The 26619-nt window shown below is 43.4% G+C and overlaps 1 protein-coding gene across 1 annotated transcript in view; it reads right to left on the bottom strand.

Annotated features, from left to right (window-relative positions):
- akap6 (A kinase (PRKA) anchor protein 6) overlaps positions 1–26619 on the bottom strand; it is a 170144-nt gene extending 143525 nt beyond the window's left edge. Inside the window, exons 1-2 of the mRNA XM_039009773.1 lie at positions 26272–26619; positions 10684–10935 (exon numbers count right to left, since the gene is read on the bottom strand). Coding sequence (XP_038865701.1) covers positions 10684–10935; positions 26272–26619 — 600 coding nt within the window. The remainder of the gene's footprint in view (positions 1–10683; positions 10936–26271) is intronic.

Here is a 26619-nt window from a genome sequence, read left to right as displayed (position 1 = left end):
GTGTCTCCAGCCCAGTACCACCAGTGCCTACACCACGCACCAAGCCTCCTGTGCGTCTCCAGAGCCCTGTACGCACTGTTCCTTCTCCCCGTACTCGCCCTGATGTGCGTGCCCTCAGCCCGGTAACACCAGTGCCGGTACCACGCACCAGGCCTATAGTACGCCTTGAGAGTCCAGTGTGCCCTGTTGTTGTTCCCCGCACTAGCCTGATGGTGCGTGTCCTTAGCCCGGTACCTCCAGTTCCGGTACCACGCACCAGGCCTACAGTGCGTCTCAGCCGGCCAGAGTCTGCCGTCCGCCAAGCGGCGCCTGAACTGCCCGTCTGCCCAACGTCGCCTGAACTGCCCGTCTGCCCAACGCCGTCTGAACTGTCCGTCTGCCAAGCGCCGCATGAACTGCCCGTCGGTACTGAGCCTTCAAAGCCGCCCGTCTGCCATGAGCCTGCAAAGCCGCCCGTCTGCCATGAGCCTTCAGAGCCGTCCGCCAGACAGGAGCCGCTAGAGCCTTCCGCCAGACAGGAGCCGCTAGAGCCTTCCGCCAGACAGGATCAGCCAGAGCCTTCTGCCAGACAGGATCAGCCAGAGCCTTCCGCCAGACAGGATCAGCCAGAGCCTTCCGCCAGACAGGATCAGCCAGAGCCTTCCGCCAGACAGGATCAGCCAGAGCCGTCAGCGAGCCATGACCAGCCAGAGCCGTCAGCGAGCCATGACCAGCCAGAGCCGTCAGCGAGCCATGACCAGCCAGAGCCGTCAGCGAGCCATGACCAGCCAGAGCCGTCAGCGAGCCATGACCAGCCAGAGCCGTCATCCAGCCATGACCAGCCAGAGCCGTCATCCAGCCATGACCAGCCAGAGCCGTCATCCAGCCATGACCAGCCAGAGCCGTCATCCAGCCATGACCAGCCAGAGCCGTCATCCAGCCATGACCAGCCAGAGCCGTCATCCAGCCATGACCAGCCAGAGCCGTCATCCAGCCAGGATCCGCCAGAGCCGTCATCCAGCCAGGATCCGCCAAAGCCAGCCAGCCAGGATCCGCCAGAGCCAGCCAGCCAGGATCCGCCAGAGCCAGCCAGCCAGGATCCGCCATCCAGTCCGGTGCTGCCGTCCCTCAGTCCGGAGCTGCCGTCCCTCAGTCCGGAGCTGCCGTCCCTCAGTCCGGAGCTGCCGTCCCTCAGTCCGGAGCTGCCGTCCCTCAGTCCGGAGCTGCCCCTTATCCCGGTGCTGCTCCTTATCCCGGTGATGCCCCTTAATTTAGGTGGGGTTATTTGGAGGGTGGTCATTGAGAGGGGGATAAAAAAGCGGGGGTTTTTTATGGTGGGATGGGGACCACGCCCAGAGCCTGAGCCGCCACCGTGGACAGATGCCCACCCAGACCCTCCCCTAGACTTTTGGTGGTGCGTCCGGAGTTCGCACCTTGAGGGGGGGGTTCTGTCACGTTCCTGACCTGTTTTCTGTTAATTTTGTATGTGTTTAGTTGGTCAGGGCGTGAGTTGGGGTGGGCATTCTATGTTTTGTGTTTCTATGTTTAGGTCAGGTTAATTAGCCTTATATGGTTCTCAATCAGGGACAGGTGTTTGACGTTTCCTCTGATTGAGAACCATATAAAGGTAGGCTGTTCACACTGTTTGTTTGTGGGTGATTGTCTTCTGTGTCTGTGTATGTTGCACCACACGGGACTGTTTCGGTTTGATGTAGTCTGTTCCTGTTCGTGAGTTCTTCGTGTATTTATGTAAGTTCCATGTTCAGGTCTGTCTACATCGTTTTGTTATTTTGTAGTTTGTTGAAGTGTTTTCGGTTTTCGTTTTTACTTTAATAAACTTCATTATGTCAAATTATCACGCTGCACTTTGGTCCAATCCCTACTCCTCCTCTTCGTCTGAAGAGGAGGAGGACAGCCGTTACAACAATTGGCTACTTTTTCCACCACTGTATAATTCCCGTGCATCAAAAATCTCCCAAATCCAGATAGCTGATGTTCTGAAAGAGCTGCAAAATCTGGACCCCTACAAATCAGCCGGGCTAGACAATCTGGACCCTCTCTTTCTAAAACTATCTGCCGAAATTGTTGCAACCCCTATTACTAGCCTGTTCAACCTCTCTTTCGTATCATCTGAGATCCCCAAAGATTGGAAAGCTGCCGCGGTCATCCCCCTCTTCAAATGGGGAAACACTCTAGACCCAAACTGCTACAGACCTATATTTATCCTACCCTGCCTTTCTAAGGTCTTCGAAAGCCAAGTTAACAAACAGATCACCGACCATTTCGAATCCCACCGTACCTTCTCCGCTATGCAATCTGGCTTCCGAGCTGGTCATGGGTGCACCTCAGCCACGCTCAAGGTCCTAAACTATATCATAACTGCCATCGATAAGAGACAATACTGTGCAGCTGTATTCATCGACCTGGCCAAGGCTTTCGACTCTGTCAATCACCACGTTCTTATCGGCAGACTCAACAGCCTTGGTTCCTCAAATAACTGCCTCGCCTGGTTCACCAAATACTTCTCCGATACAGTTCAGTGTGTCAAATCGGAGGGCCTGTTGTACGGACCTCTGGCAGTCTCTATGGGGGTGCCACATTGTTCAGTTCTCGGGCCGACTCTCTTCTCTGTATACATCAATGATGTCGCTCTTGCTGCTGGTGATTCTCTGATCCACCTCTACGCAGACGATACCATTCTGTATACATCTGGCCCTTCTTTGCACACTGTGCTAACTAACCTCCAGACGAGCTTCAATGCCATTCAGCTCTCCTTCCGTGGCCTCCAACTGCTCTTAAATGCTAGTAAAACTAAATGCATGCTCTTCAACCGATCGCTGCCTGCACCTGCCCGCCTGTCCAGTATCACTACTCTGGACGGTTCTGACCTAGAATATGTGGACAACTACAAATACCTAGGTGTCTGGTTAGACTGTAAACTCTCCTTCCAGACCCACATTAAGCATCTCCAATCCAAAATGAAATCTAGAATCGGCTTCCTATTTCGCAACAAAGCATCCTTCACTCATGCTGCCAAACAAACCCTCGTAAAACTGACTATCCTACCGATCCTCGACTTCGGCGATGTCATTTACAAAATAGCCTCCAACACTCTACTCAACAAATTGGATGCTGTCTATCACAGTGCCATCCGTTTTGTCACCAAAGCCCCATATAATACCCACCACTGCAACCTGTACGCTCTCGTTGGCTGGCCCTCGCTTCATACTCGTCGCCAAACCTACTGGATCCAGGTCATCTACAAGTCTTTGCTAGGTAAAGCTGCGCCTTATCTCAGATCACTGGTCACCATAGCAGCACCCACCCGCAGCACGCGCTCCAGCAGGTATAGTGGGGAGAATAAGTATTTGATACACTGCCGAATTTGCAGGTTTTCCTACTTACAAAGCATGTAGAGGTCTGTAATTTTTTATCATAGGTACACTTCAACTGTGAGAGACGGAATCTAAAACAAAAATCCAGAAAATCACATTGTATGATTTTTAAGTAATTAATTTGCATTTTATTGCATGACATAAGTATTTGATACATCAGAAAAGCAGAACTTAATATTTGGTACAGAAACCTTTGTTTGCAATTACAGAGATCATACGTTTCCTGTAGTTCTTGACCAGGTTTGCACACACTGCAGCAGGGATTTTGGCCCACTCCTTCATACAGACCTTCTCCAGATCCTTCAGGTTTCGGGGCTGTCGCTGGGCAATACGGACTTTCAGCTCCCTCCAAAGATTTTGAGTTTGAGTTTGAGTTTATTTTTACAGGGACAGTGCACATTAATCAACGTTTCAGTAAAAGTGCCGGTTTTAGCCAGCCGGCTAATTTTCAACCGCAGTCCCTGGGCAGGTTATTTTCTATTGGGTTCAGGTCTGGAGACTGGCTAGGCCACTCCAGGACGTTGAGATGCTTCTTACGGAGCCACTCCTTAGTTGCCCTGGCTGTGTGTTTCGGGTCGTTGTCATGCTGGAAGACCCAGCCACGACCCATCTTCAATGCTCTTACTGAGGGAAGGAGGTTGTTGGCCAAGATCTCGCGATACATGGCCTCATCCATCCTCCCCTCAATACGGTGCAGTCGTCCTGTCCCCTTTGCAGAAAAGCATCCCCAAAGAATGATGTTTCCACCTCCATGCTTCACGGTTGGGATGGTGTTCTTGGGGTTGTACTCATCCTTCTTCTTCCTCCAAACACGGCGAGTGGAGTTTAGACCAAAAAGCTCTATTTTTGTCTCATCAGACCACATGACCTTCTCCCATTCCTCCTCTGGAACATCCAGATGGTCATTGGCAAACTTCAGACGGGCCTGGACATGCGCTGGCTTGAGCAGGGGGACCTTGCGTGCGCTGCAGGATTTTAATCCATGACAGCGTAGTGTGTCACTAATGGTTTTCTTTGAGACTGTGGTCCCAGCTTTCTTCAGGTCATTGACCAGGTCCTGCCGTGTAGTTCTGGGCTGATCCCTCACCTTCCTCATGATCATTGATGCCCCACGAGGTGAGATCTTGCATGGAGCCCCAGACCGAGGGTGATTGACCGTCATCTTGAACTTCTTCCATTTTCTAATAATTGCGCCAACAGTTGTTGCCTTCTCACCAAGCTGCTTGCCTATTGTCCTGTAGCCCATCCCAGCCTTGTGCAGGTCTACAATTTTATCCCTGATGTCCTTACACAGCTCTCTGGTCTTGGCCATTGTGGAGAGGTTGGAGTCTGTTTGATTGAGTGTGTGGACAGGTGTCTTTTATACAGGTAACGAGTTCAAACAGGTGCAGTTAATACAGGTAATGAGTGGAGAACAGGAGGGCTTCTGTGAGAGCCGGAATTCTTACATTTACATTTACATTTAAGTCATTTAGCAGACGCTCTTATCCAGAGCGACTTACTTACTGGTTGGTAGGTGATCAAATACTTATGTCATGCAATAAAATGCAAATTAATTACTTAAAAATCATACAATGTGATTTTCTGGATGTTTGTTTTAGATTCCGTCTCTCACAGTTGAAGTGTACCTATGATAAAAAATTACAGACCTCTACATGCTTTGTAAGTAGGAAAACCTGCAAAATCGGCAGTGTATCAAATACTTGTTCTCCCCACTGTATATTTCACTGTCACCCCCAAAGCCAATTCCTACTTTGGCCGCCTTTCCTTCCAGTTCTCTGCTTCCAATGAATGGAACGAACTGCAAAAATCGCTGAAGCTGGAGACTCTTACCTCCCTCACTAACTTCAAGCACCAGCTGTCAGAGCAGCTCACAGATCATTGCACCTGTACATAGCCCATCTGTAAATAGCCCATCCAACTACCTCATCCCCATGCTGTATTTATTTATTTAGCTCCTTTGCACCCAGTATCTCAACTTGCACATTCATCTTCTGCACATCTATCACTCCAGTGTTTAATTGCTATATCGTAATTACCTCGCCACTATGGCCTATTTATTGCCTTACCGCTCTTATCTTACCTCATTTGCACACACTGTATATATACTTTTTTTCTACTGTATTATTGACTGTATGTTTGTTTATTCCATGTGTAACTCTGTGTTGTTGTTTGTGTCGAACTGCTTTACTTTATCTCGGCCAGGTCGCAGTTGTAAATGAGAACTTGTTCTCAACTAGCCTACCTGGTTAAATAAAGGTGAAATAAAAATAAAATTAAAATAAATAAAATATAAATAAAAATCCCCCAAACGAACAATACGCATATTTGCTTGAAATACAGTTGATCAAGCTTTCTCGAAGTTTTTAGATTTGCGTGGAAGATACGCATACTTCCCGTCAAGTTCAACGTTTACAAATACCAACCTTTGCGGAAAACTGGCACGCGCAAGGTTTAAAGTATTTTTTGTGCGCATGCACGTAGATAAATGAGGCCCTTGGTACTGACAACTTGAATGGAGAATTACTGAGGATGTTACCGGACTATATTGACACTCCTATTTGCCATCTGGGTCTTTCCATTTTATTTCAGCAAGCCACACCCACCATCTCGGATTTTTCTGAAATGGTGTCTGTTGTTAGACAGAAACAGATAAGCATTCCTGCAACATTATTTTATTGAAAGACAATTTGAACTCTAAGAAATAAAGTTCATTGATGGCACCCAACTTGGCCATTTCAATTTATAGGATGCATATAATATTCAATAAATATAGTATCCAACTTCAGATCTGGCCCAAAACTCTTCTTAATAATGATTAAGAAGTGAGGAATAAATGGTTAAAAGCCACCAATAGACCCCCCACCACAAGCCCACCCCAATGGCCAGTATGCAGTATCAGTTCTCTATGTTTGACAAGTAGTATGAAGCTGCGACTTGGAGAATTGTTTAATCAACCTATGCAATGTATTTTCAGGGAATTTGGTGATGGTTTTCCCCACTGTTCAGAGTAATCAGTCATTGAAGTTGTTAGGTTAATTTCCCATCATACATCCTGATATTACCAGGTTCTGACCATATGGTGCTAAAAATGAAAAGTTAATTGGCCAATTTGGGTGCAATCAATTAGCTTAATTTCGTAATATTCAATTTATCTTTCAATAAAATAATGTTTCAGGAATGCTAATCTTATCTGTTTCTAACTACAGAAATGATTTCAGAACAATCTGAGATCGTCTTGTGCTTTTTGAGGTGCAATGACTCATCTCTTCAATCTAAGCCTACTGGAAAGTTTATGTCGTCAGACCTGGAGGGAAGCAAACGTCATTCCGCTTACCAAGAATAGCAAAGCACCCTTTACTGGTTCAAAAAGCCGACCAATCAGCTTGCTATCGATACTTAGTAAACTTTTGGAGAAAAAAACGTATCTGTTGGACCAGATACAATGCTATTTCACAGTAAACAAATTAACAACAGACTTTCAGCATGATTATAGGGAAGGGCACTCAACATGTACGTACTGACACAAATGACTGATGATTGGCAGAGATAAATTGATAAGATTGTGGGAGCTGTTTTGTTAGACTTCAGTGCAGCTTTTGACATTATCGATCATTTTCTACATGGAATGTATTTATTCACACAAATGTTTTTTTTTGTTTCTATTACACAGTGACATTGTCCTTTTAAGACAATATTGCCCCTTTAAGAGCTCTGTTGCACAGCTGCCCCATAACCATGCTTGAAACACAGTTTGTAAAACTGCATTTGTATAATGATGCCATACGCGCAATTGAAGGAGTAGAGAAATAAACGTGGTAGCAATGTAAAACTGGGATCCCCCTCTTTTTTAACAAAGGCCAAAACTGCTTTCAAAATACATTTGCCAAAACTATTTACAAAAGTGTTTTCCCACAAATTGTAGTACATTTACTGCTTGTCAGTATGGCTCTTGCAACTTGAATGCGGCCGGAGAGGAATATTTATCTTGCATAGAACACACAACAAGCCAACTCTGTAAATAGGTAAGCTATTCTACTATGGGGTTGTCTGATTTAGTTTTAATAACAACATAATATGGCAAAAATAGTAGCACTGGAAAGTTAAATCCTGAGTGATGAAGTATAGGCTTTGAATTACTTTGCCAGCAGCTACAGTCACGGGAAGTAGCTGTGGAGCTTCCAAGTGGCGCAGCAGTCTAAGGCACTGTATCTCAGTGCTAGAGGCGTCACTACAGACACCCTGGTTCGAATCCAGGCTGTATCACAACCAGCCGTGATTGGGAGTCCCATAGGGCGGCGCACAATTTGCCCAGCTTCGTCCGGGTTTGGCCGGTGTAGGCCGTCATTGTAAATAATAATTTGTTCTTAACTGACTTGCCTAGTTAAATAAAGGTTAAATAGATTTTTAAAAAGTAAGGGTGCATTCGGAAAGTATTCAGACCCCTTCACTTTTCCCACATTTTGTTACTGTCACGTGTGCTCCTGATCCGGCCTCTAGGTCACCAGGCTGCTCGTTGTGGCGCACACCTGTCACCATAGTTACGCACACCTGCGCATCATCAGACTCACCTGGACTCCATCACCTCCCTGATTACCTTCCCTATATATGTCACTCCCTTTGGTTCCTTCCCCAGGCGTTATGGTTTCTGTTTCTGTGTCATGTCTGTGCGTTGTTCGTGTTTCTTATTTTGTATTATGTTGTGTTCATTTATTAAATCACTCACTCCCTGAACTTGCTTCCCGACTCTCAGCGCACATCGTTACAGTTACGTTACAGCCTTATTCTAAAATGGATTCAATTGTTTTTTTCCCTCATCAATTTACACACAAAACCCCATAATCACAAAGCAAAAACAGGTTTTTATCAATTTTAGCAAATGTATTAAAAGTGAAATATAACATTTACATACGTATTCAGACCCTTTACTCAGTACTTTGTTGAAGCACCTTTGGCAGCGATTACAGCCTCGAGACTTCTTGAGTATGACGTTACAAGCTTGGCACACCTGTATTTGGGGAGTTTCTCCCATTATTCTCAAGCTCTATCAGGTTTAATGGGGAGCGTCGCTGCACAGCTTTTTTCAGGTCTCTCCAGAGATGTTTGATCAGGTTCAAGTCTGGGCTCTGGCTGGGCCACTCAAGGACATTCAGAGACTTGTCCCGAAGCCACTCCTGCATTGTCTTGGCTGTGTGCTTAGGGTCGTTGTTCTGTTGGAAGGTGAACCTTCGCCCCAGTCTGAGGTCTTGGAGCAGGTTTTCATCAAGGATCTCTTTGTACTTATATCCGTACATCTTTCCCTCGATCCTGACTAGTCTCCAGTCCTTGCTGCTGAAAAACATTACCACAAAATGATGCTGTCACCACCATGCTTCACCGTAGGGATGGTGCCATGTTTCCTCCAGACATGACGCTTGGCATTCAGACCAGAGAATCTTGTTTCTCATGGTCTGAGAGTCCTTTAGGTGCCTTTGGGCAAACTCCAAGCGGGCTGTCATGTGCCTTTTACTGAAGAGTGGCTTCCGTCTGGCCACTCTACCATATAGGCTTGATTGGTGGAGTGCTGCAGAGATGGTTGTCCTTCTGGAAGGTTCTCCAATCTCCACAGAGGAACTCTGGAGCTCTGTCAGAGTGACCATCAGGTTCTTGGTCACCTCCCTGACCAAGGCCCTTCTCCCTTGATTGCTCAGTTTGGTCGGTACGGCCAGCTCTAGGAAGAGTCTTGGTGGTTCCAAACTTCTTCCATTTAAGAATGATGGAGGCCACAGTGTTCCTGGGGACCTGCAATGCTACAGACATTTTTTGTACCTTTCTCCAGATATGTGCCTCGACCCAATCCTGTCTCGGAGCTCTACGGACAATTCCTTCGACCTCATGGCTTGGTTTTTGCTCTGACATGCACCGTCAACTGTGGGACCTTATATAGGCAGGTGTGTGCCTTTCCTAATCATGTCCAATCAATTGAATTTACCACAGGTGTTTGTAGAAACATCTCAAGGATGATCATTGGAAATGGGATGCACCTGAGCTCAATTTCGAGTCTCATAGCAAAGGGTCTGAATACTTATGTAAATAAGGTATTTATATTTTTCCTTTTTAATACATTCGCAAACATTTCTAAAAACCTGATTTTTATTTGTCATTATGCTGTATTGTGTGTAGATTGATGAGGAAAAATGTGTATTTAATCAATTTTAGAATAAAGCTATAATGTAACAAAATGTGGGAAAAGTCAAGGGGTTGGAATACTTTCCGAATGCACTGTACACATCATTATGAATTACTATTCATTCAAAAAATATTTGCTCGTTTGTTTCTATTACAAAGCATTTCATTGCCCTTGTAAGACGACATTGACCATTTAAGAGGTCTGTTGCATAGCTGCCCCCCATATACACTACCGTTCAAAAGTTTGGGGTCACTTCGACATTTCCTTGTTTTTGAAAGAAAACCAAATTTTTTGTCCATTAAAATAACAGCAAATTGATCAGAAATACAGTGTAGACATTGTTAATGTTGTAAATGACTATTGTAGCTGGAAACGGCAGATTTTTTACGGAATATCTACATAGGCGTACAGAGGCCCATTATCAGCAACCATCACTCCTGTGTTCCAACTCTCTGGAGTTAAACAAGCCTCAAACCCATCTCTGCTTTAAAGAGTAGTCACAAACAGTTCCCAACACAAACTATGAGAAAAAAGGTGAGGCCTGAATCACTGAATCCCTTTCACAAGAAAAAAGAATCTATTTCTCAAGCCATAATTTTGCTAGGACTGTCTGGGCATGCCCTGAGTAGGGAGGGACTGGGATATGTAATCTGAAAAATAAACTAGCTGTTATTGGCAGAGAGGTTTGTAACTTTCTCTCTTTTATTTTTATTTTACCTGCAAAAGTGATTTTGTTTAAGTTTTAGTTTTTTGTTACTCTCTGTTATTGGTCTAGTATATTAACTTATACCGCCGGGGGATGTCACCAGTCAAGCCAAAACTTGCAGACCTGGTGATCATTAATAACGAAGAGGAACAGAGATTTATGAACTGGATATCATACTGTACAAATGTATCTTTCAATCAATTGTTTAATTTGTCATTATCATTTTGTACAAGTGTTCTTTATGCTTATGCTTATTCAATAAACAATTGACCCCCCCCCAAACAAAAAGCTGTTGTGTGTATTGTAGACTAGTGCATGCCAGGGTTGTGTAGCCTATATAAATCTGTCGGGTGTAGTTCAGGCTAGCTATAGTTGTGTAACTGTACAGTAGTAGTACATGTAGTGTTGTACCAGAGGTTGTGTGTACTATTTACCTGGTCGTGGTCCTGGGAGAAGGCCTGGAGGATGTCTGTCTGTCGGGTGTAGTTTCCGTTGGAGTCCTGGAGGCCCTGCAGCAGCCTCTCCTTCAGTACCAGGACAGAGACACGGAGCTGGTGCCACAGCAGCTGGACACTGCGGATGTCCACGATGATGTTCACAGAGTAGGACAGCAGCTTCAGGGAGAATTCAGTTTCCAGCAACGCGTGGATCTGCTCTACATGGTCCGAGATGTCCTCGCAAATGTCCTACACACACACACACACACACACACACACACACACACACACACACACACACACACACACACACACACACACACACACACACACACACGGAGACAACACATAGACAGGGGAGAGAGGATCTTTAGATTATGATAACATGTCTTTTAAGAGAACCAGAGAGAAAGAAATCCTAACATCTCCTACAAAGACAAGTGTTTTTATATGCTCAACTACAAAATAAACTTACAGTATAACAACGAGTTTTTACTATGTATCACAATACTTGTTACACTGTACTTACAGATGTAATTACACAGGAATAACAACACCAAAGTAACTGTTAGCTCACTTTTTCACGCAATACAAACGTACACATTTCAATCAAAGTATCTATAGGCTGCCAGTGTACGCACCCTGAAGTGGACTCGGCATGTCACATATCTTTTAAGAGAACCAGAGAGAAATCAATCCTGAGATGAGAAATCTTTGTATATGCTGAATTACAACAACAAAAACATCTCGAAATAAACTTGAAGTTATCAGACTCAATACGGAGCAGACAAACATGTTAGGATTGTGAGTGCCACTGCCAGGACAGTAAAAGCAGAAGCAGGTGACGATTAAGTCATAAGTTCCATGTTTAAAATATGAGTCAAATTCACAAGAATGGAGTATTTATATCTACACATAGTGCACATTGCAGAGAAAATGGATACCCTTGAGAACACATAGACAACCATGGCCTACCATTACTGATGGCACCATCCACTTCCACAGTAGCATATGACTCTTAGCCAATGCTAACCATTTCCTGAATAGAAGCAGGTGGCGCATGGTTAGTACTGACAACATGGTTGCATGAACATAGTCAGCATTCATAGGGCGCGAATACCAAATGTGAGGCCTGTAAATTGAACTGTAGACCGACGTGTCTCTGTGCTTTGAGACTATGAGCCTCACATTGAAATTTTATATTTTTTAAATTACTTATATTCTTTGCAATGAAGCTATGAGGAGGAGTCATTCCACTACAGTACCAGTGACAGCACGTCTGATCTGGACCTAACTGGTCAGTCTCGGCACAATGACAACTCCATGACAACTGACCCTGTCCCACCCAGCCCCTCCCTACCACAGCTGCTGGCCCAGCCTGGCCAGGACTGGACTGTCAAGCCAGACTCATACTGTACCAGAGGAGGCTGGTAGGAGGAGCTATAGGAGGACTTGCTCATTGTAATGGAACAGAGTCAAACACGTTGTTTCCATGTGTTTGATGTGTTTGGTACCATACCCATTCATTCTTCCATTCCAGCCATTAAAACAAGCCCGTCCTCCTATATCTCCTCCGACCAGCCTCCTCTGTACTGTATATACAGTGACAGACAGTGGATATACTGTAGCAATGATGATAGGAGAAACTGATTCACATACTGTACTGAACACTGAAAAGTTACTGAATAAATATATTCCCTTCGGCCAATTACACATTACAACAACACAATCATACACAATACTGCCCCATTTACTTATTACAGGCTAACGATGAATGATATTTGATATGAAACGAAGGGGAAGACTGGCAGCATGTCAGTGCAGTGACACCCAGGGTAATACTGGTCTATCTCAGGAACAGGATAATAGTGTCTGTCTAAGCCTGCCTAACTCCCACCCTGTCACCATGGTGCTGAGGGCATAATGCAGGCTGGGGTGGGCAGGGCCATTTAATATTAAGATGCTAATTTCAGCCTTCCAACGACCGACCGTTAAAAACCAGACGAAGACAGTTGGGCTCCACCACAGTTTAAAACCTCTTCTCACCCTCAGCTCTGCTGCTGAAAATACTGCTGAGTCATCTCATCTCCTAGAGAGCCACTTCCTCTTCCTCTTTCCTCTAGTTCAAGGACTAGGGTGAAGTTTCCCCAAGACAGTGATCTTGAGTCAATTTTGACATTCTCTCACTAACAGTTAAGGTTAGGATTTGGGGAGAGGAAACTCACCCTAGATTTGTACCTAGGGCCAACTTCACCCCAGAGCCTTGTTCTAAGGGGTTTCATTATGGCAGCCATCTTGAATAAATGAGTTTCTACTGCAGCACCACAGCACACGTTTGGTCGCATCTGTTTAGTCAGGCTCTGGTTGACCTTTACCCCCTCCACCAGTCCTGGGGTGAGACTTGGGGACAGTGTTGGAATCAGCTGCTGACTCACTATGACAGATGCCTTCCTACCCAACACTTTGACAGATGCCCTCCTACCCTAACACCAGACCAGATTCCATTAGGAAACAACTGAAAGTTGTTTACATCAGAGTGGAAGGTTATTGAGGAGATTATCATAACAGCAGTAGGCTAGGCCGCAGTAGGCTATGCCGCAGTAGGCTAGGCCGCTGACCGCAGTTAAATTCTATGTGACTGTTCACGGTAATCTCCTTTTATGCACTCTGGACATACGTTGGTAGTACCATCAGGTCCTAATGGCCTGGTACTCATGGCTCTATTGTCCCTCTAACCACTCTTAAATCAATGCAAAATGCAATCTAAAATCACATCAACACTTATCATCAAAACAGTATAGTGTTTTTAAGAGAGCAAGCTTTTTTTGCAACTTTCTCAAATCATCAATAGTCTATAGTCGCATCATGCAGCCCATATATGTCTTGATTTCTAAGACATTCTAAGGTTTGTATAATTCACAGCCAAAGTTGCCAAATAACTCTAAATCTAGCATATAGGACCTGTTCCAAATGACCACTTTTACGCTCAACATAGCCACTTCATATGCGCACTCGCTCCGGAATGGGAAAAATATCCTTTCCATTTTATTAATCTAAGTTCAATAATATTCTTCTTACTAAAAATCATATAAAGTAAAATAATGTCACAGGACTTATTAGCATATCTTGTCAGCTAAATGAACAAGCCTACAGCCTATGGCATGGCGCATAGCCAGATAACCTAGCCCAACTCATATTCTGCTCTTCTGAAATCTATTTTCTTCCTATCCTAATGTCTCTTTAGACCTGCCTAAAATTAATCATGGATTTATTGTGATGGTGTATAATAAATTGATGTATTATACTTTTTTTAATGTAGATGTTCCAAAAGCTTGTATGTGGCTTGTGAGCGTGGAGGCCTGGAGATGCTAAACATGTTTATGTTAATTAACGGTCAATTACCGTGAGACTGAGAGTCTTTTACATGACAATAACCAGCTGACAAAATGTAATGACCGCCAAAGCCCTAGGCTCTATTTAGATCAGGAAAAAACGGAATTGAACATGCTCTTGACCTGTCCTACACCCAGCGCCAGGCAGGCAGGGTCTCCATGACAACAGGTCTAACAACAGAATATGCCTGTGGTTCCTGTGCCAGAGGTATCTTGGCTCTGTCGCTTCCTGGTCTCTAAATAACACGGCATCTCTGAATGTAGGTCAAACACATAGCCAACGCATCACTACCATCGATTCCCCCTCAGACTGGGCTCCACACAACTCCAAAATAAACATACAGTACAGTACTGGTCACAGGGGAATAAAGAATGGGTATAAATATCAGGGAAGGATCATAAAATGTATTTCCTGGTAAGTCTTTCAACAGCAGTTCACCTCTAGCTAACACAGTAAACGCTCCATTAAAGTATCTGCATAACTGTCAGCTAACCTGTCGATAGGGCATATGAGGTGAAACTATCATATCTCAGTGTTATCAGCTATGCAATGTGTCCTATTATTACTAACCACACATTGCTAAAAAGACATACAAATCCAATGCGATTAGTTATGTATGGGTCTTCAATACACAGCAGATTTATATTCACAAGATAACAGACAAAACATCATGAATTAAAAGCAACCCTTCAAAGTGAATACCCTATGGCTCTGGTTAGCATTTTAAAAGATTTTGAATAATTGAAGCCTCTTAAAACATTTCTTGAAGCTACTTGACATTTCACCGCTGCTGTTTAATTAAAGGTATTGTACTGCTGTCCCTTTGCAGCATGCTCACGACTGACTTTGATGACAAAAGCACACACCTACACACACACACACACACACACACACACACACACACACACACACACACACACACTTTGTTCACTAGTATAAAGTCCACTGTAATTGCGATAACGTTAACTTTCCCCAAACACAGTAACCACCATCAAGATTATCTGACCATTCCAAATCAAATATTGTCCAGAGGTCTCTTTACAAAACACATCCTGTTCAAAGATCATGTGGTTATACAACCCATTCATTTACAATTCCTTCACATATTGTCCAAATCCAACAGTTCTAGCCAGCCTTACCTGTCACAGACGTGAGATAGTCTCTGGGTTTTCCTCTACACTATTCTGATGAAAGTTTAATTCAAAGCAAAGTCAACCAGTACTGTCTAGCTGTGTTCAGTACCTCTGACTACTGGTATCAGAGCTTGTCTCTCATGTAGAAGGTTCTGGTTGGTGTGAGTGTCTCTCTCTATCCACACTGACCTGAATCTCTCACTGGAGGAGAAGGACAGGGTTGGGCTCCCTCCCCTCTCACAACACTAGGGGGGCTATTTTAGGCTTTGACCTCACCCTCCTCTCTGAGTTAACCCAACCCCCCCGCCAAGTGGGTGCAGCTGCCACAGGGGGCAGTGGGTGGGGTGTAGAGGGGGTGTAGGGGGAGTTCAAGGGTATCTGAGTCATTTCTAATGCCCTGTGATTCTAGTCCTTGTTTGTTAAATCACTTGTTTCAAATGTTGTTGCATAACTTTGCAAAGAAGTTAATGCAAAACGGTAGAAGGCGACAGCACACATCTCTTATCCTACATGGCAGGTTTGTGCAAGCAATCTCTGTACGTGCTATAATTAAGCAATAAGGGCCGAGGGGGTGTGGTATACGGCCAATATACCACGGCTAAGGGTTGTTCTTTAGCATGATGCAACGCGGAGTGCCTGGACACAGCCCTTAGCCGTGGTATATTGGCCATATATCACAAACCCCCGAGGTGCCCTATTTGTTATTATAAACAATGTAATTAGAAGAGTAAAAATACATGTTTTGTCATGCCCGTGGTATACAGCCAATCAGCATTCAGGGCTCGAACCACCCAGTTTATAATTACAAATAACATTATTACCATGTTTTACCATTGGCACCCTCAGTAGTCACAGCTTACGTTTCCTTTGTGGAGCCTGAACTAACAGGGTGTTAATGTTGCTAAGTAAAGGTACTCAGCTAGCCAAACTCCACAAACTAGCCTTTACCAGCAATACCAGCCACGCACACACACAGACACTGTCACGTTCTGACCTTAGTTCCTTTGTTATGTCTTTATTTTAGTTTGGTCAGGGCTTGAGTTGGGGTGGGCATTCTATGTTGTTTTTTCTATGTTTTGTTCTATGGTTATATTTCTATGTGTTTGGCCTAGTATGGTTCCCAATCAGAGGCAGGTGTCAGTTGTTGTCTCTGATTGGGAGCCATATTTAGGTAGCCTGTTTTCCTTTGTGGTTGTTTTCCTGTGTCTGTGTTTTCACCATACGGGACTGTTTCGTTTTCGTTTTGTATCATTCACGTTGTTATTTTTGTATTCTTAGTGTTCAGTTATTAAATTGAATATGGACACTTACCACGCTGCGCATTGGTCCTCCTCTCATTCCAACGACGAGCGTTACAGACACACAAGAATGGAAGCACACACAACCTCACAAAGCCAGATCTGCATGCAAAAACACACAAATACACACACACACACACACTTGTTGCAGAGAGACATGAGACGAGACATGAGATGGTTGAATTCCTGGGATTCTCCGCGGCGCTGGGATTACATCACTAGAAATACAGTTTTACAAACAGCTGCAAGCCACCTCGTTGAACACTGATCCTAGAGTATAAATAAAACTGTAGGAGTTTGAACTGTCTCCCACAGAGGCGTCTCTGTACGTCTGCACCGGTGTGTGTGTTTGTGTGTGTGTGTGTATATTGGAAAGGGTGTGATCACATTACTAGGCTGTATCACAGTTGGATTTCTCTCTCTTAACATTAACACTGCAAACAAACAAACGCACACACACACACACACACACACACACACACACACACACACACACACACACACACACACACACACACACACACACACACACACACACACACACACACACACACACACACACACACACACACACACGCTACATGCAGTCGCCAGGTCTAAGCAAGGCTCTATTACTTAGACTGGGTGATATAACAGCTATGTAACACCTAAGGGCAGTCATCGACTTCCCTTCAGTCACATATTGTCTACATTAACAGCAGAATTCTTTCCAAACACACAATGAAAGTATCACTATAGTAACAACCTCCTTCATTTCTCACCCATCACCATGATGTCAGGTCTTGTAGCATAACAGATTGCTTAAGCGGTCCACTTAATCAAGTTATACACAGAGGGTCAATCATTTACTTGTAACTTTATCATAACTGTCATGAATGTAGTCTTTATGTCCTGAGCCTTGTCTCTCTGACAGGGTTAGGGCTGGCTCCACCAGGGTCTATGTCCCATGATTATAACTGAATAAATCTTCCATGATACAATGGCAAGGTCAGGACTAAGACAGGCCTCCTAAATATAGACAGCAGACAAGGGCAGAGATGCAGGAAGCGCAGGCTGGGATGATGGGGATAGATGCTAGAACGTAGTCTTTTTAGCAGACCTTTAAACAGTCACAAAGGTAATGCTTGAAAGGGTAATGCAAAAATCAGGAGAGAACATTAGATATGGAATGATGAATGGGCATCTGTGTGCTATAATTATTCATGGAGCTAGGTTGGAGTCATTAAAACTCATTTTTCAACCACTCCACAAATTTCTTGTTAACAAACTATAGTTTTGGGAAGTCGGATAGGACATCTACTTTGTGCATGACACAAGTAATTTTTTCAAAAATTGTTCACAGACAGATTATTTCACTTATAATTCACTGTATCACAATTCCAGTGGGTAAGAAGTTTACATACACTAAGTTGACTGTGCCTTTAAACAGCTTAGAAAATTCCAGAAAATTTGAGCCAATTGGAGGTATACCTGTGGATGTATTTTAAGGCCTACTTTCAAACTCACTGCCTCTTTGCTTGACATCATGGGAAAATCAAAAGAAATCAGCCAAGACCTCAGAAACAAAATTGTAGACCTCCACAAGTCTGGTTCATCCTTGGGAGCAATTTCCAAATGCCTGAAGGTACCACGTTCATCTGTACAAACAATATTATGCAATTATAAACACCATGGGACCACGCAGCCATCATACCACTCAGGAAGGAGATGCGTTCTGTCTCCTAGAGATGAACGTACTTTGGTAAGAAAAGTGCAAATCAATCCCAGAACAACAGCAATGGACCTTGTGAAGATGCTGGAGGAAACAGGTACAAAAGTATATATATCCACAGTAAAACAAGTCCTATATCGACATAACCTGAAAGGCCGCTCAGCAAGGAAGAAGCCACTGCTCCAAAACCGCCAGACTACGGTTTGCAACTGCACATGGGGACAAAGATCGTACTTTTTGGAGAAATGTCCTCTGGTCTGATGAAACAAAAATAGAACTGTTTGGCCATAATGACAATCGTTATGTTTGGTTGAAAAAGGGGAACGCTTGCAAGCCGAAGAACACCATCCCAACCGTGAACCATGGGGGTGGCAGCATCATGTTGTTGGGGTGCTTTGCTGCAGGAGGGACTTGTGCACTTCACAAAATAGATGGCATCATGAGGAAAGAAAATTATGTGGATATATTGAAGCAACATCTCAAGACATCAGTCAGGAAGTTAAAGCTTGGTTGCAAATGGGTCTTCCAAATGGACATTGACCCCAAGCATACTTCCAAAGTTGTGGCAAAATGGCTTAAGGACAACAAAGTCAAGGTATTGGAGTGGCCATCACAAAGCCCTGACCTCAATCCTATAGAAAATTTGTGGGCAGAACTGAAAAAGTGTGTGCGAGCAAGGAGGCCTACAAACCTGACTCAGTTACACCAGCTCTGTCAGGAGGAATGGGCCAAAATTCACCCAACTTATTGTGGGAAGCTTGTGGAAGGCTACCCGAAACGTTTGGCCCAAGTTTAACAATTTGAAGGCAATGCTACCAAATACTAATTGAGTGTATGTAAACTTCTGACCCACTGGGAATGTGATGAAATAAATAAAAGCTGAAATAAATCATTCTCTCTACTATTATTCTGACATTTCACATTCTTAAAATAAAGTGGTCATCCTAACCGACCTAAGACAGGGAATTTTTACTAGGATTAAATGTCAGGAATTGTGAAAAACTGAGTTTAAATGTATTTGGCTAAGGTGTATGTAAACCTCCGACTTCAACTGTACATATAAACAGTAGTTGACAACAAACATTTCAGCATCAACATTCTTTGTGTACAATACAATTCAGTCGATTCAGATACAGTACACATGATTCTATTTCAAAGTTAAAATATCAAAGTGAAGTTTCAAATTCAGTCAAAATCAATTGTCTGTCGGTCTTCAGACGTGCCACCTACTGGAATGATGAAAAGTGAATATTATAACATTGTAACATGTCCACCAAACCCCACTAGATGGCAGACTTTACCAATGAACCCAAACCGACATTGAATCAAAACAGACATGCTCATCCTGAAAGACCCAGTTAGAAATAGGAATAGTCCCCAGAATGCAGATAACAGAATGTCCTGTGTCTGATGTTGTTACAGCATATTGATTACAGTGGAGATGTTGGCCAGGTCTTGGGTTCTAACGGTATGTTTTAAATAGATTGAGGGAGATTAAGAGATTTGAATGAAAGGCACAGAGGAGGAAATGAAACCTACTGGGCCAATAACAGGATTGGCAGATGAAAAAGCATGATGTCATCCCCTATAACAGCTGAGAGTGAGAAAGATAGTGCCTCTAAAGAGAAACGCATGACATGGATAATTTCTGATTGTCTCAAGATCAAACAGTAGATCAACCGCAATTCCCGCCATCTACATTTGAACCACAACGCTCATTTAAATAACTCCTATTCAATATATTTACAGCTTCATAACTGCATACTAGTTTCACCGCTACGGGTGTCCTCAAGAAACACATACCATATCAACAACGCAACGTCTTCATCGCTGTTGGAAGACACCTTTGAGAGCAGCAAGACCCTTGTACTCTTGTTTGAGGAGAAAATATTTAGCTGGGAACACAGCATTATCAATGACACACAGAGCAAGAGGCAGTGGACCCCTGGCCAGGCAATACGTCAACCTGTCTGTGTCATTTTCTCATAGGAAGCCAACCACCGCAACAAAGAGATCAGTCACTCACTCTCACAACCAGGGCCTGTATTCACAATGCGTCTCATAGAGCTGATCTAGGGTCAGGTCCTCCTTGTCTTGTTCATTACGACGTGAAAGGCAAAACCGATCCTAGATCAGCGATCCTACTCTGAGACGCTTTGTGAATACGGGACCAGACACTGACTCAGGATGTCACATGTTCAGCATTCTCCAGACAGACAATGCACAGCTTCAGCTAGAGAATGGAGAGGTCTGTCTGTAAGCAAGCATGGGTGCATCCGAAATGGCACTCTGTTCCCTATATAGTGCACTACTTCCATTCCCTGGTCGAAAGTAGTGTACAACATAGAGAATAGGGTGCCATTTCAGACCCAGGCACCGAGTTCAGCTAGACTATCCATCGACTGAAAGGTTGGGGAAGGTGATTGGGACGGGTCCAAAGTTTCAGGTCTCCAGTGTGTCCTTTATAATGCCAAAGGTCAACGTGAAGGTTGGGACAGTCGGACTGACTACGCCTCTCTGACTGGTCCAAAAACTGGAATACATGATGACTCAGCAGCACTAACAGGACAAATGGGGCACACACACAGACACACACACACGGACACACACACTCTCTCTCTTACTGCCTTTTCTTTCTCCCTGTGAATATTTCGGTGCGTAAACAGAGGTAACCTTACGAGAGGTGAAAGCTCTTAGAGATGATGCTGCAGTGTGTGCGTGCATGCGTGTGTGTGTGTGTGTGTGTGTGTGTGTGTGTGTGTGTGTGTGTGTGTGTGTGTGTGTGTGTGTGTGTGTGTGTGTGCTCTAACAGGAAGCCTTCCCTCTCTTTGTCACGCCAAAGGCATGTTTTATTCACAGTATCCAGAAACAGCAGAGAGGAGAGGACGGGCTATATAAAGACCTCACACCATCAGGGAGACTAGCTAGCATCGTCCACTCTCTCTGTGTGTTTCACTTAGTCGCACAATAACATGGGCCTCGCCTCTCTCCCATTTCTGCAGCAGAAGTCTCAATGTTAGCTGTGATTGTATAAGAGACACACACTGACCAAACTTTTGTTTTTAAAATAGCATAAACACGTCTATTTTCTAAGCTATTTCTTTAGTGCGGATGCTCTATAAATGAAATGTAATCTCGAGCGCTGTCACTCTATTATCAGAGTGACATGGGCCGCTCCCATTTGTGCAGCACAAGCCTCAATGATAATCTATGATGTGAATCTCAATCCCACATAAAATATGCCCAGTGATTAGAGGGAACATCTCAGCAGGTGGGGATGAGCAAGATAATAGCAGCCAGCCAGCCAGCCAGCCAGCCAGCCAGCCAGCCAGCCAGCCAGCCAGCCAGCCAGCCAGCCAGCTAGGCAGCACAGCATTAAGCCTCAGGGGTTAGCCACTGGAGAGCATCTCACTGTACCATAATGAATCTAGTAATAAACACCAGCATGCTATCCTCTCTGGATTAAAACCAAATTATGATAAATGTACCATATTACGTATTGGATCACTAAAAAATACACATTTTACATTGCCATGTAGTTTACCAATTAAATGGTCTGACGGAGATGTGGACATACTCGGTATACAAATCCCAAAAGAAAGAAATGATCTCACTCCAATACATTTTTATAGAAAGTTAGCAAAAATAGATAAGATCTTGCTACCATGGAAAGGAAAATACCTGTCTATTTGTGGGAAAATCACCCTGATTAACTCTTTAATCATATCACAGTTTACCTATTTGCTTATGGTTTTGCCTACACCTAGTGACCTGCTTTTTAAATTATATGAGCAAAAAATATTCAATTTTATTTGGAACGGCAAGCCAGATAAAATTAAAAGGGCCTATTTATATAACGAATATGAATTCGTTATTAAAGCATTAGACCTCTCACTAAAGGCATCAGTCATACAAAAGTTATACTTAAATCCAAACTGGTTCTCTAGTAGATTGGTACGAATGTCTCATCCTATGTTCAAGAAGGGCCTTTTTCCCTTTATTCAGATTACACCTGCTCACTTTCGGTTGTTTGAAAAGGAAATAATCTCCAAAATATCTTTATTTTTTAAACAAGCCTTAGAAAGTTGGTTGCAATTTCAGTTTAATCCACCTGAAAGGACGGAACAAATAGTACAACAAATATTGTGGTTAAATTCAAATATAGTAATTGATAAAAAAAACTGTATTTATCGAAGAAATGTTTAAAAAAGGTATAATTTTTGTGAATGATATCATAAATAGGACTGGTGGAGTAATGTCACACATGCAGCTAACACAGACATATGGAAATGTCTGCTCTACCCAAAATTACAACCAATTAATTGCAGCATTACCACAAAAATGGAAGAGGCAAGTAGAAGGGGAAAAAAGTAAGGAACTTGTATGTCGGCCCTATATTAAAGAACATAAATGGTTAAAGAAAAGTGTGATAAATAAAAACATATACCAATTTAATTTAAGGACCAAAAAACTGACAGCTGTGCCATATAAATTGCAAAATAGTTGGGAAGAGATTTTCGATGTACCCATTCCATGGCACATGGTTTATGAATTGATACGCAAAACAACGCCGGATTCAAAACTTCGAATTTTTCAATTTAAATTATTGTACAAAATTCTTGCAACTAATAAAATGTTATATATATGGGGGATACAATCTTCCCAGCTCTGCAGATTCTGCTGTGAGGAGGCAGAGTCATTAGATCATTTATTTTGGTATTGTCCGTATGTAGCTCGTTTTTGGTCACAGGTCCAGGAATGGTTGAAGAATTGCAACATTTGCGTAGAACTAACGCTACAGATAGCAATACTGGGGGATTTGAAAAGCCATAGTCAATCAATCAATAATATAATAATTATTTTAGCAAAAATGTTTATTTTTAATTTACAATCCGTGGAAGCTATGAGAATAGGAAGATTCAAATCTTTTGTGAAGCATCACAGCACAGTTGAAAAATATATGGCAAATAAAAATCCGAAATGGATGATGTTGGAAGATAGATGGGAAGGGTTGAGTGGAGCTGAAGGGTGGGACTAATAACAAGATAAACAATGTAGGGCATACGGGATCTGTGAAATGTGTATAGGTGCGGAGCCTTTGTGAAATAGCACAGTTACAAGTGGAAATCAAACTGGATGGACAACAGAAATAGAGGAAGGACTAAGAACAAACAAGAGAGAACTATTATAAAGTAGACTGTGTCTGTAAAATGTGTATAAGATGTATAAATTGAAGGTAAAAACAGAAATGTTTATCAGTTTACTCCAATTGGGGGATCGGTGGTAGGGTTTGCGGGGAATAATAATAAAGGTATACTCTTTAAAAAAGTATGTATGTCTATATAGGTATGTGTATGTATATATGTGTATATGTATGCATACGTGTATGGATATATATATTTACCCCAAAAAATATGGGGGATTGGAAATGATGCAGACAATTACATTGGAAGCAACATTCTTTCCGCAATATTAAGCTGATCCACCCCTAAAAAATAAAAAATAAAAAATAAAATAAAAAACACCAGCATTAGCTACTGCACTAAAACTGTTCACAAAGACTGCATTTTAACAAAGGACCAACTTTACTGTAGATCTAAAAGTTAATACTCAAAGATAGGCCTAATCAGTGCATTGATAAGAGAGATGGCCATTTGTCCATTCATGCTGAAGTGATATGAATTGAAAGGTGCAAAGTTGACTGAATAGGGATTACATCATCCAAGACTAGGGTTAGGAAGGGATTATGGAAGGGTACATACAGTTTGAACAATTTAGGCATGGTCATTTCATTTGCCTTTGATCTCAAGTATTAATCTCAAATGGCACCCTATTCCCTATATAGTGCACTACTTTTGACCAGAGCCCACATCCATCTATAAACACAGGTGTAATGCTGTTCTCCCCATTAACACTATTCTAAGGCAACCGTCTTTTGTCAAAACAATAAATAGAATACTGTATACTTATGTAACCAAATCTACCATAATCCTCCTTCAGGATATTTTCAGGTAAATGTAGCAGCCTACTATGATGCATCACTTCATGGAGATGATTCGAAACTAAAACACCTCAGTAATGTGTACACAGACACAGCATCAGGCATCAGGCATCTTTTCTACTTGAGACATCACATCATTCACATTGTGTATCCTCTGTATCCTTCATACAATCTAATACTCATACTCAGTCTCTATATAGTGTACAGAGTGACAAGGCTCCCTCTGAAGACGGTCTATTATGATTGAGAGGACACAGGCTGAAAAGAGATAAGTAACGTCCACCTATTAGCACCATTCATACCAACATTAGCCTACATCATCACGGTCTGTGGTGTCGCAAATGGCGTCTTATGGTGAGGTGATTATTGAGGAGGATTAGTGAGCAGGCACACTGACAGAAACCTTTCTGGGATGGCAAAGGTAGCTATATATATCACAGTCCACAGATGAGCTTTCAACACTGTTGAAATGTTGTAAATGACTATTGTAGCTGGAAATGGCAGATTTCTTTATGGAATATCTACATAGAGGCCCATTATCAGCAACCATCACTGAAGGAAAAGCAGCCAACAACTGCTCCGCATATGTGGGGACTCCTTCAAGACTGTTGGAAAAGCATTCCAGGTGAAGCTGGTTGAGAGAATGCCAAGAGTGTGCAAAGCTGGCATCAAGTCAAAGGGTGGCTATTTTGATTTGTTCAACACTTTTGGTTACTACATGATTCCATATGTGTTATTTCATAGTTTTGATGTCTTCACTATTATTCTACAATGTAGAAAATAGTAAAAATAAAGAAAACCCCTTGAATGAGTAGGTGTGTCCAAACTTTTGACTGGTACTGTATGTTCACATCATTACTTCACTAGAGGTTTGATGTTTACACTAAGAGGGTTTTCAGTACTGAGTATCTCATCCCAAACTGATCCCTAAAAACAAGTTCTTACAGTACCACACCATGTTCACTGAGGATATGTCCCAACAGGCAACCTATTCCTTTTTAGTACACTGCTTTTCACCAGGGCCCATAGTGCACTAGGGAATAGGGTGCCATTTGAGACTCACATTGAGCCTTCCCAGTGCTTTGAGGCTGGCTGGCTGAACTAATTCTGTTCCTCCATTTCCTGTTTAATTAGAGGGCTGAGGGCTGGTCCACCATGACCTTCTAACAGAATCCAATAAGACCATTGGCTGATTGATCAGCCAGTCACTGATCAGCCCAGTAGCCTACTTTCACCCTTATATTTTAGTCATGAAACCATAGCAACTTACAATCAATGCATTCAACTAAGGCAGATAAAACAACCATACAACAATCATTGCACGTAAAACCTTCTTCAAAATAGCTGCTATCTGCAAAATCATCAGCACACATCATCCACAGCCCCAGCCTGGACTGGCTGTGCTGGGGTGGGAGGGAGAAGGGATTCTCAACATTGATCTGAGGCTACGTCCCAAACGGCATCCTATTCCCTACATAGTGCTCCACCAGTCCAGCTCCAAGGCTATTGAGAAGGTACAGCTCCCCTCATTACATCTAATCACATCTTCCTCCTACAGGGTCATTATACTGGGACATGATGTTGGAGAAATCATTTTTAATTTGATTTTTTACCCCTTTTTCGTGGTATCCAATTGGTGGTTACAGTCTTGTCTCATCTCTGCAACTCCCGTACAGACTCGGGAGAGGCGAAGGTCGAGAGCCGTGCGTCCTCCAAAACACAACCCAACCAAGTCACACTTCTTCTTGACACAATGCCCACTTAACCCGGAAGCCAATGTGTCTGAGGAAACACCGTACACCTGGCGACCGTGTCAGTGTGGACTGCACCCGGCCAGCCACTGGAGTCGCTAATGCGCGTTGGGATAAGGACATCCCTGCCGGTCAAACCCTGTCCATATAATCTTATTCAAAAGGGAAAATCAACCATAGATCACCATTGCTTTTCTGAGACACTTTGTGACCACGGGCTCAGGGTAGTTCCTTGCTACTAGGCCGTCTGAAACCAGAATATGAGATGAGAGTATATCGTGTGTGGAGGCCCACTCACCTTCAGCTGCACTAGATGCACGTCCACGTGTTTGTTGACTGAGTCCTGGTGGACAGAGTATGTGAGGTCCCGGACCCTGTCAGTAGTGGCCCTCAGCCACGTCTCGATCTCAGGCAGGTGCAGCACCACCTTCCAGTCCGCCCCCGTGTGCAGGGGAGGGGGCTTTTTGTTCTGATACCTCTGGGCCGGGTCCCTCTCCTTGGCCAGACCTTCCCCACAGAGACCACCCTGGCTGGGGCTGAGGCCTGCCTCCTCCTCCTCCTTAGGGATGGACTCCAGGGTGGGCGTGACGGAGGTGATCATGGGCGAGACAGCCTCACAGGCCATGGGAGACACAGCAGCGTTCAT

This window comes from Salvelinus namaycush, chromosome 15, assembly GCF_016432855.1.
Source record: "Salvelinus namaycush isolate Seneca chromosome 15, SaNama_1.0, whole genome shotgun sequence".
NCBI lineage: Eukaryota > Metazoa > Chordata > Actinopteri > Salmoniformes > Salmonidae > Salvelinus > Salvelinus namaycush.
This window is presented reverse-complemented; position numbering and strand designations above follow the sequence as displayed.